The sequence below is a fragment of the Oncorhynchus keta genome, chromosome 7 (assembly GCF_023373465.1).
Source record: "Oncorhynchus keta strain PuntledgeMale-10-30-2019 chromosome 7, Oket_V2, whole genome shotgun sequence".
Lineage (NCBI taxonomy): Eukaryota > Metazoa > Chordata > Actinopteri > Salmoniformes > Salmonidae > Oncorhynchus > Oncorhynchus keta.
Genome location: NC_068427.1, coordinates 55,026,497 through 55,038,500, shown reverse-complemented (window position 1 = coordinate 55,038,500; position 12,004 = coordinate 55,026,497). Strand labels below are relative to the sequence as shown.

Sequence of the window (12,004 nt, the reverse complement as noted above, 5' to 3'; positions counted from 1 at the left end):
CTCCCCCTTAGAGAACAGAGTTGCACCTCCCCCTTAGAGAACAGAGCAGCATCTCCCCCTTAGAGAACAGAGCAGCACCTCCCCCTTGGAGAACAGAGCAGCACCTCCCCCTTGGAGAACAGAGCAGCACCTCCCCCTTGGAGAACAGAGCAGCACCTCCCCCTTAGAGAACAGAGCAGCACCTCCCCCTTAGAGAACAGAGCTGCACCTCCCCCTTAGAGAACAGAGCTGCACCTCCCCCTTGGAGAACAGAGCAGCACCTCCCCCTTAGAGAACAGAGCAGCACCTCCCCCTTAGAGAACAGAGCAGCACCTCCCCCTTAGAGAACAGAGCAGCACCTCCCCCTTAGAGAACAGAGCTGCACCTCCCCCTTAGAGAACAGAGCAGCACCTCCCCCTTAGAGAACAGAGCAGCACCTCCCCCTTAGAGAACAGAGCTGCACCTCCCCCTTAGAGAACAGAGCAGCACCTCCCCCTTAGAGAACAGAGCAGCACCTCCCCCTTAGAGAACAGAGCTGCACCTCCCCCTTAGAGAACAGAGCAGCACCTCGCCCTTAGAGAACAGAGCAGCACCTCGCCCTTAGAGAACAGAGCAGCACCTCCCCCTTAGAGAACAGAGCTGCACCTCCCCCTTAGAGAACAGAGCTGCACCTCCCCCTTAGAGAACAGAGCAGCACCTCCCCCTTGGAGAACAGAGCAGCACCTCCCCCTTAGAGAACAGAGCAGCACCTCCCCCTTAGAGAACAGAGCAGCACCTAGTATGTTTTAGGCTGTTGAGTGTTTGGGGAGGGTTTGGTCTGCCGGATCGTGGTTCAACATGAAGCTGGTGTCAGATGTAATATTTAGTGGACGATTAAAGCTAAGCTGCCTTTTTTTTTTTACTTTTCTTTTTTTCTTACCATGACCTTTGACATCTGACCCAGGTCCATAGAAAAATGCTTTCCATTTCTAACCTATATGAGGAAAAAACGTGCAGATGCCGAATGTATCACCCATTGAGCTGTGAATGATTTATCACGCCGTCACTTCTCCAGGCCTAACTAACCCTGCGTCCCGTGTGTTTTCTACCCAGGGGTCCAGAGGACACGTGTTTTGAGGGCGGAGTATTTCCGGCCCTCCTCTCCTTCCCGTCGGACTACCCCCTCAGCCCTCCTAAAATGAGATTCACCTGTGACATGTTTCACCCAAACAGTGAGTCAACATGTGGTCCTTCTGTAGCTCAGTTGGTAGAGCATGGCGCTTGTAACGCCAGGGTAGTGGGTTCGATTCCCGGGACCACCCATATGTAAAGCGTCTGCTAAATAGCATATATTATATTATTTTATATATTAACATATCGTATCGTTTGGACACAACAACTCATTCCAGGGTTCTTCTACGTTGTAGAATATAATAGTGATGACATCAAAACTACTGCACTACCAGGGCCCCCTACAGGCTAGTGCACGACCAGGGCCCCCTACAGGCTACTGCACGACCAGGGCCACTACAGGCTACTGCACTACCAGGGCCCCCTACAGGCTACTGCACTACCAGGGCCCCCTACAGGCTACTGCACTACCAGGGCCCCCTACAGGCTACTGCACTACCAGGGCCCCCTACAGGCTACTGCACTACCAGGGCCACTACAGGCTACAGCACTACCAGGGTTCTTCTACATTGTAGAATATAATAGTGATGACATCAAAACTACTGCACTACCAGGGCCCCCTACAGGCTACTGCACTACCAGGGCCCCCTACAGGCTACTGCACTACCAGGGCCCCCTACAGGCTACTGCACTACCAGGGCCACTACAGGCTACTGCACTACCAGGGCCCCCTACAGGCTACTGCACTACCAGGGCCACTACAGGCTACTGCACTACCAGGGCCCCCTACAGGCTACTGCACTACCAGGGCCCCCTACAGGCTACTGCACTACCAGGGCCCCCTACAGGCTACTGCACGACCAGGGCCACTACAGGCTACTGCACTACCAGGGCCCCCTACAGGCTACTGCACTACCAGGGCCCCCTACAGGCTACTGCACTACCAGGGCCCCCTACAGGCTACTGCACGACCAGGGCCACTACAGGCTACTGCACTACCAGGGCCCCCTACAGGCTACTGCACTACCAGGGCCCCCTACAGGCTACTGCACTACCAGGGCCCCCTACAGGCTACTGCACTACCAGGGCCCCCTACAGGCTACTGCACTACCAGGGCCCCCTACAGGCTACTGCACTACCAGGGCCCCCTACAGGCTACTGCACTACCAGGGCCCCCTACAGGCTACTGCACTACCAGGGCCCCTACAGGCTACTGCACTACCAGGGCCACTACAGGCTACTGCACTACCAGGGCCCCCTACAGGCTACTGCACTACCAGGGCCACTACAGGCTACTGCACTACCAGGGCCCCTACAGGCTACTGCACTACCAGGGTTCTTCTACATTGTAGAATATAACAGTGATGACATCAAAACTACTGCACTACCAGGGCCCCCTACAGGCTACTGCACTACCAGGGCCACTACAGGCTACTGCACTACCAGGGCCCCCTACAGGCTACTGCACTACCAGGGCCACTACAGGCTACTGCACTACCAGGGCCCCCTACAGGCTACTGCACTACCAGGGCCCCCTACAGGCTACTGCACTACCAGGGCCCCCTACAGGCTACTGAACTACCAGGGCCACTACAGGCTACTGCACTACCAGGGCCACTACAGGCTACTGCACTACCAGGGCCCCCTACAGGCTACTGCACTACCAGGGCCCCCTACAGGCTACTGAACTACCAGGGCCACTACAGGCTACTGCACTACCAGGGCCACTACAGGCTACTGCACTACCAGGGCCCCCTACAGGCTACTGCACTACCAGGGCCCCCTACAGGCTACTGCACTACCAGGGCCCCCTACAGGCTACTGCACTACCAGGGCCCCCTACAGGCTACTGCACTACCAGGGCCCCTACAGGCTACTGCACTACCAGGGCCCCTACAGGCTACTGCACTACCAGGGCCCCCTACAGCCTACTGCACTACCAGGGCCCCCTACAGGCTACTGCACTACCAGGGCCCCCTACAGGCTACTGCACTACCAGGGCCACTACAGGCTACTGCACTACCAGGGCCCCCTACAGGCTACTGCACTACCAGGGCCACTACAGGCTACTGCACTACCAGGGCCCCCTACAGGCTACTGCACTACCAGGGTTCTTCTACATTGTAGAATATAACAGTGATGACATCAAAACTACTGCACTACCAGGGCCCCTACAGGCTACTGCACTACCAGGGCCACTACAGGCTACTGCACTACCAGGGCCCCCTACAGGCTACTGCACTACCAGGGCCACTACAGGCTACTGCACTACCAGGGCCCCTACAGGCTACTGCACTACCAGGGTTCTTCTACATTGTAGAATATAACAGTGATGACATCAAAACTACTGCACTACCAGGGCCCCCTACAGGCTACTGCACTACCAGGGCCACTACAGGCTACTGCACTACCAGGGCCCCCTACAGGCTACTGCACTACCAGGGCCCCCTACAGGCTACTGCACTACCAGGGCCCCCTACAGGCTACTGCACTACCAGGGCCCCCTACAGGCTACTGCACTACCAGGGCCCCCTACAGGCTACTGCACTACCAGGGCCCCCTACAGGCTACTGCACTACCAGGGCCCCCTACAGGCTACTGCACTACCAGGGCCCCCTACAGGCTACTGCACTACCAGGGCCACTACAGGCTACTGCACTACCAGGGCCACTACAGGCTACTGCACTACCAGGGCCCCTACAGGCTACTGCACTACCAGGGCCACTACAGGCTACTGCACTACCAGGGCCCCTACAGGCTACTGCACTACCAGGGTTCTTCTACATTGTAGAATATAACAGTGATGACATCAAAACTACTGCACTACCAGGGCCCCCTACAGGCTACTGCACTACCAGGGCCACTACAGGCTACTGCACTACCAGGGCCCCCTACAGGCTACTGCACTACCAGGGCCACTACAGGCTACTGCACTACCAGGGCCCCCTACAGGCTACTGCACTACCAGGGCCCCCTACAGGCTACTGCACTACCAGGGCCCCCTACAGGCTACTGAACTACCAGGGCCACTACAGGCTACTGCACTACCAGGGCCACTACAGGCTACTGCACTACCAGGGCCCCCTACAGGCTACTGCACTACCAGGGCCCCCTACAGGCTACTGAACTACCAGGGCCACTACAGGCTACTGCACTACCAGGGCCACTACAGGCTACTGCACTACCAGGGCCCCCTACAGGCTACTGCACTACCAGGGCCCCTACAGGCTACTGCACTACCAGGGCCCCCTACAGGCTACTGCACTACCAGGGCCCCCTACAGGCTACTGCACTACCAGGGCCCCCTACAGGCTACTGCACTACCAGGGCCCCCTACAGGCTACTGCACTACCAGGGCCCCCTACAGCCTACTGCACTACCAGGGCCCCCTACAGGCTACTGCACTACCAGGGCCCCCTACAGGCTACTGCACTACCAGGGCCACTACAGGCTACTGCACTACCAGGGCCCCCTACAGGCTACTGCACTACCAGGGCCACTACAGGCTACTGCACTACCAGGGCCCCCTACAGGCTACTGCACTACCAGGGTTCTTCTACATTGTAGAATATAACAGTGATGACATCAAAACTACTGCACTACCAGGGCCCCCTACAGGCTACTGCACTACCAGGGCCACTACAGGCTACTGCACTACCAGGGCCCCCTACAGGCTACTGCACTACCAGGGCCACTACAGGCTACTGCACTACCAGGGCCCCCTACAGGCTACTGCACTACCAGGGTTCTTCTACATTGTAGAATATAACAGTGATGACATCAAAACTACTGCACTACCAGGGCCCCCTACAGGCTACTGCACTACCAGGGCCACTACAGGCTACTGCACTACCAGGGCCCCCTACAGGCTACTGCACTACCAGGGCCACTACAGGCTACTGCACTACCAGGGCCCCCTACAGGCTACTGCACTACCAGGGCCCCCTACAGGCTACTGCACTACCAGGGCCCCCTACAGGCTACTGAACTACCAGGGCCACTACAGGCTACTGCACTACCAGGGCCACTACAGGCTACTGCACTACCAGTGCCACTACAGGCTACTGCACTACCAGGGCCACTACAGGCTACTGCACTACCAGGGCCCCCTACAGGCTACTGCACTACCAGGGCCCCCTACAGGCTACTGCACTACCAGGGCCACTACAGGCTACTGCACTACCAGGGCCCCCTACAGGCTACTGCACTACCAGGGCCCCTACAGGCTACTGCACTACCAGGGCCCCCTACAGGCTACTGCACTACCAGGGCCCCCTACAGGCTACTGCACTACCAGGGCCCCCTACAGGCTACTGCACTACCAGGGCCCCCTACAGGCTACTGCACTACCAGGGCCCCTACAGGCTACTGCACTACCAGGGCCCCCTACAGGCTACTGCACTACCAGGGCCACTACAGGCTACTGCACTACCAGGGCCCCCTACAGGCTAGTGCACTACCAGGGCCCCCTACAGGCTACTGCACTACCAGGGCCCCCTACAGGCTACTGCACTACCAGGGCCACTACAGGCTACTGCACTACCAGGGCCCCCTACAGGCTACTGCACTACCAGTGCCACTACAGGCTACTGCACTACCAGTGCCACTACAGGCTACTGCACTACCAGGGCCACTACAGGCTACTGCACTACCAGGGCCCCCTACAGGCTACTGCACTACCAGGGCCACTACAGGCTACTGCACTACCAGGGCCCCCTACAGGCTACTGCACTACCAGTGCCACTACAGGCTACTGCACTACCAGTGCCACTACAGGCTACTGCACTACCAGGGCCACTACAGGCTACTGCACTACCAGGGCCCCCTACAGGCTACTGCACTACCAGGGCCCCCTACAGGCTACTGCACTACCAGTGCCACTACAGGCTACTGCACTACCAGGGCCCCCTACAGGCTACTGCACTACCAGGGCCCCCTACAGGCTACTGCACTACCAGGGCCCCCTACAGGCTACTGCACTACCAGGGCCACTACAGGCTACTGCACTACCAGGGCCCCCTACAGGCTACTGCACTACCAGGGTTCTTCTACATTGTAGAATATAACAGTGATGACATCAAAACTACTGCACTACCAGGGCCCCCTACAGGCTACTGCACTACCAGGGCCACTACAGGCTACTGCACTACCAGGGCCCCCTACAGGCTACTGCACTACCAGGGCCACTACAGGCTACTGCACTACCAGGGCCCCCTACAGGCTACTGCACTACCAGGGCCCCTACAGGCTACTGCACTACCAGGGCCCCTACAGGCTACTGAACTACCAGGGCCACTACAGGCTACTGCACTACCAGGGCCACTACAGGCTACTGCACTACCAGGGCCCCCTACAGGCTACTGCACTACCAGGGCCCCCTACAGGCTACTGAACTACCAGGGCCACTACAGGCTACTGCACTACCAGGGCCACTACAGGCTACTGCACTACCAGGGCCCCCTACAGGCTACTGCACTACCAGGGCCCCTACAGGCTACTGCACTACCAGGGCCCCCTACAGGCTACTGCATTACCAGGGCCCCGTACAGGCTACTGCACTACCAGGGCCACTACAGGCTACTGCACTACCAGGGCCCCCTACAGGCTACTGCACTACCAGGGCCACTACAGGCTACTGCACTACCAGGGCCCCCTACAGGCTACTGCACTACCAGTGCCACTACAGGCTACTGCACTACCAGTGCCACTACAGGCTACTGCACTACCAGGGCCACTACAGGCTACTGCACTACCAGGGCCCCCTACAGGCTACTGCACTACCAGGGCCCCCTACAGGCTACTGCACTACCAGTGCCACTACAGGCTACTGCACTACCAGGGCCCCCTACAGGCTACTGCACTACCAGGGCCCCCTACAGGCTACTGCACTACCAGGGCCCCCTACAGGCTACTGCACTACCAGGGCCCCCTACAGGCTACTGCACTACCAGGGCCCCCTACAGGCTACTGCACTACCAGGGCCCCCTACAGGCTACTGCACTACCAGGGCCCCTACAGGCTACTGCACTACCAGGGCCCCCTACAGGCTACTGCACTACCAGGGCCACTACAGGCTACTGCACTACCAGGGGCCCCCTACAGGCTAGTGCACTACCAGGGCCCCCTACAGGCTACTGCACTACCAGGGCCCCCTACAGGCTACTGCACTACCAGGGCCCCTACAGGCTACTGCACTACCAGGGCCCCCTACAGGCTACTGCACTACCAGGGCCCCCTACAGGCTAGTGCACTACTAGGGCCACTACAGGCTAGTGCACTACCAGGGCCCCCTACAGGCTACTGCACTACCAGGGCCCCCTACAGGCTACTGCACTACCAGGGCCACTACAGGCTACTGCACTACCAGGGCCCCCTACAGGCTACTGCACTACCAGGGCCACTACAGGCTACTGCACTACCAGGGCCCCCTACAGGCTACTGCACTACCAGGGTTCTTCTACATTGTAGAATATAACAGTGATGACATCAAAACTACTGCACTACCAGGGCCCCCTACAGGCTACTGCACTACCAGGGCCACTACAGGCTACTGCACTACCAGGGCCCCCTACAGGCTACTGCACTACCAGGGCCACTACAGGCTACTGCACTACCAGGGCCCCCTACAGGCTACTGCACTACCAGGGTTCTTCTACATTGTAGAATATAACAGTGATGACATCAAAACTACTGCACTACCAGGGCCCCCTACAGGCTACTGCACTACCAGGGCCACTACAGGCTACTGCACTACCAGGGCCCCCTACAGGCTACTGCACTACCAGTGCCACTACAGGCTACTGCACTACCAGGGCCCCCTACAGGCTACTGCACTACCAGGGCCCCCTACAGGCTACTGCACTACCAGGGCCCCCTACAGGCTACTGAACTACCAGGGCCACTACAGGCTACTGCACTACCAGGGCCCCCTACAGGCTACTGCACTACTAGGGCCACTACAGGCTACTGCACTACTAGGGCCACTACAGGCTAGTGCACTACCAGGGCCCCCTACAGGCTAGTGCACTACCAGGGCCCCCTACAGGCTACTGCACTACCAGGGCCCCCTACAGGCTACTGCACTACCAGGGCCACTACAGGCTACTGCACTACCAGGGCCCCCTACAGGCTACTGCACTACTAGGGCCACTACAGGCTACTGCACTACTAGGGCCACTACAGGCTAGTGCACTACCAGGGCCCCCTACAGGCTAGTGCACTACCAGGGCCCCTACAGGCTACTGCACTACCAGGTCCCCCTACAGGCTACTGCACTACCAGGGCCCCTACAGGCTACTGCACTACCAGGGCCCCCTACAGGCTACTGCACTACCAGGGCCCCCTACAGGCTACTGCACTACCAGGGCCACTACAGGCTACTGCACTACCAGGGCCCCCTACAGGCTACTGCACTACTAGGGCCACTACAGGCTAGTGCACTACCAGGGCCCCCTACAGGCTACTGCACTACCAGGGCCCCCTACAGGCTACTGCACTACCAGGGCCCCCTACAGGCTACTGCACTACCAGGGCCCCCTACAGGCTACTGCACTACCAGGGCCCCCTACAGGCTACTGCACTACCAGGGCCCCCTACAGGCTACTGCACTACCAGGGCCCCCTACAGGCTACTGCACTACCAGGGCCCCCTACAGGCTACTGCACTACCAGGGCCCCTACAGGCTACTGCACTACCAGGGCCCCCTACAGGCTACTGCACTACCAGGGCCCCCTACAGGCTACTGCACTACCAGGGCCCCCTACAGGCTACTGCACTACCAGGGCCCCCTACAGGCTACTGCACTACCAGGGCCCCCTACAGGCTAGTGCACTACCAGGGCCCCCTACAGGCTACTGCACTACCAGGGCCACTACAGGCTACAGCACTACCAGGGCCACTACAGGCTACTGCACTACCAGGGCCCCCTACAGGCTACTGCACTACCAGGGCCCCCTACAGGCTACTGCACTACCAGGGCCCCCTACAGGCTAGTGCACTACCAGGGCCACTACAGGCTACTGCACTACCAGGGCCCCCTACAGGCTACTGCACTACCAGGGCCCCCTACAGGCTAGTGCACTACCAGGGCCCCCTACAGGCTAGTGCACTACCAGGGCCCCCTACAGGCTACTGCACTACCAGGGCCCCCTACAGGCTACTGCACTACCAGGGCCCCTACAGGCTACTGCACTACCAGGGCCCCCTACAGGCTACTGCACTACCAGGGCCCCCTACAGGCTAGTGCACTACCAGGGCCCCTACAGGCTAGTGCACTACCAGGGCCCCCTACAGGCTACTGCACTACCAGGGCCCCCTACAGGCTACTGCACTACCAGGGCCCCTACAGGCTACTGCACTACCAGGGCCCCCTACAGGCTAGTGCACTACCAGGGCCCCCTACAGGCTAGTGCACTACCAGGGCCCCCTACAGGCTACTGCACTACCAGGGCCCCCTACAGGCTACTGCACTACCAGGGCCCCCTACAGGCTACTGCACTACCAGGGCCCCCTACAGGCTAGTGCACTACCAGGGCCCCCTACAGGCTACTGCACTACCAGGGCCCCCTACAGGCTACTGCACTACCAGGGCCCCCTACAGGCTACTGCACTACCAGGGCCCCCTACAGGCTACTGCACTACCAGGGCCCCCTACAGGCTACTGCACTACCAGGGCCCCCTACAGGCTACTGCACTACCAGGGCCCCCTACAGGCTACTGCACTACCAGGGCCCCCTACAGGCTAGTGCACTACCAGGGCCCCCTACAGGCTACTGCACTACCAGGGCCACTACAGGCTACAGCACTACCAGGGCCACTACAGGCTACTGCACTACCAGGGCCCCCTACAGGCTACTGCACTACCAGGGCCCCCTACAGGCTACTGCACTACCAGGGCCCCCTACAGGCTAGTGCACTACCAGGGCCACTACAGGCTACTGCACTACCAGGGCCCCTACAGGCTACTGCACTACCAGGGCCCCTACAGGCTAGTGCACTACCAGGGCCCCTACAGGCTAGTGCACTACCAGGGCCCCCTACAGGCTACTGCACTACCAGGGCCCCCTACAGGCTACTGCACTACCAGGGCCCCCTACAGGCTACTGCACTACCAGGGCCCCCTACAGGCTACTGCACTACCAGGGCCCCCTACAGGCTAGTGCACTACCAGGGCCCCCTACAGGCTAGTGCACTACCAGGGCCCCCTACAGGCTACTGCACTACCAGGGCCCCCTACAGGCTACTGCACTACCAGGGCCCCCTACAGGCTAGTGCACTACCAGGGCCCCCTACAGGCTAGTGCACTACCAGGGCCCCCTACAGGCTACTGCACTACCAGGGCCCCCTACAGGCTACTGCACTACCAGGGCCCCCTACAGGCTACTGCACTACCAGGGCCCCCTACAGGCTAGTGCACTACCAGGGCCCCCTACAGGCTACTGCACTACCAGGGCCCCCTACAGGCTACTGCACTACCAGGGCCCCCTACAGGCTAGTGCACTACCAGGGCCCCCTACAGGCTACTGCACTACCAGGGCCCCCTACAGGCTAGTGCACTACCAGGGCCCCTACAGGCTACTGCACTACCAGGGCCCCCTACAGGCTACTGCACTACCAGGGCCCCCTACAGGCTACTGCACTACCAGGGCCCCCTACAGGCTACTGCACTACCAGGGCCCCTACAGGCTAGTGCACTACCAGGGCCCCCTACAGGCTACTGCACTACCAGGGCCCCCTACAGGCTACTGCACTACCAGGGCCCCCTACAGGCTACTGCACTACCAGGGCCCCCTACAGGCTAGTGCACTACCAGGGCCCCCTACAGGCTACTGCACTACCAGGGCCCCTACAGGCTACTGCACTACCAGGGCCCCCTACAGGCTACTGCACTACTAGGGCCCCCTACAGGCTACTGCACTACCAGGGCCCCCTACAGGCTACTGCACTACCAGGGCCCCTACAGGCTACTGCACTACCAGGGCCCCCTACAGGCTACTGCACTACCAGGGCCCCTACAGGCTAGTGCACTACCAGGGCCCCTACAGGCTACTGCACTACCAGGGCCCCTACAGGCTAGTGCACTACCAGGGCCCCCTACAGGCTACTGCACTACCAGGGCCCCCTACAGGCTACTGCACTACCAGGGCCCCCTACAGGCTACTGCACTACCAGGGCCCCTACAGGCTACTGCACTACCAGGGCCCCCAACAGGCTACTGCACTACCAGGGCCCCTACAGGCTACTGCACTACCAGGGCCCCTACAGGCTACTGCACTACCAGGGCCCCCTACAGGCTAGTGCACTACCAGGGCCCCCTCAGGCTACTGCACTACCAGGGCCCCCTACAGGCTACTGCACTACCAGGGCCCCCTACAGGCTACTGCACTACCAGGGCCCCCTACAGGCTAGTGCACTACCAGGGCCACTACAGGCTACTGCACTACCAGGGCCCCCTACAGGCTACTGCACTACCAGGGCCCCCTACAGGCTAGTGCACTACCAGGGCCCCCTACAGGCTAGTGCACTACCAGGGCCCCCTACAGGCTACTGCACTACCAGGGCCCCCTACAGGCTACTGCACTACCAGGGCCCCCTACAGGCTACTGCACTACCAGGGCCCCCTACAGGCTACTGCACTACCAGGGCCCCCTACAGGCTAGTGCACTACCAGGGCCCCCTACAGGCTAGTGCACTACCAGGGCCCCCTACAGGCTACTGCACTACCAGGGCCCCCTACAGGCTACTGCACTACCAGGGCCCCTACAGGCTAGTGCACTACCAGGGCCCCTACAGGCTAGTGCACTACCAGGGCCCCCTACAGGCTACTGCACTACCAGGGCCCCCTACAGGCTACTGCACTACCAGGGCCCCCTACAGGCTACTGCACTACCAGGGCCCCCTACAGGCTAGTGCACTA

The 12,004-nt window shown here is 60.2% G+C and overlaps 1 protein-coding gene across 1 annotated transcript in view; it reads left to right on the top strand.

Moving 5' to 3' along the window:
- Positions 1–12,004, top strand: part of ube2g2 (ubiquitin-conjugating enzyme E2G 2 (UBC7 homolog, yeast)) — a 39,210-nt gene that overhangs the window by 18,659 nt on the left and 8,547 nt on the right. The window contains exon 4 of the mRNA XM_052523284.1: positions 1,072–1,190. Coding sequence (XP_052379244.1) covers positions 1,072–1,190 — 119 coding nt within the window. The remainder of the gene's footprint in view (positions 1–1,071; positions 1,191–12,004) is intronic.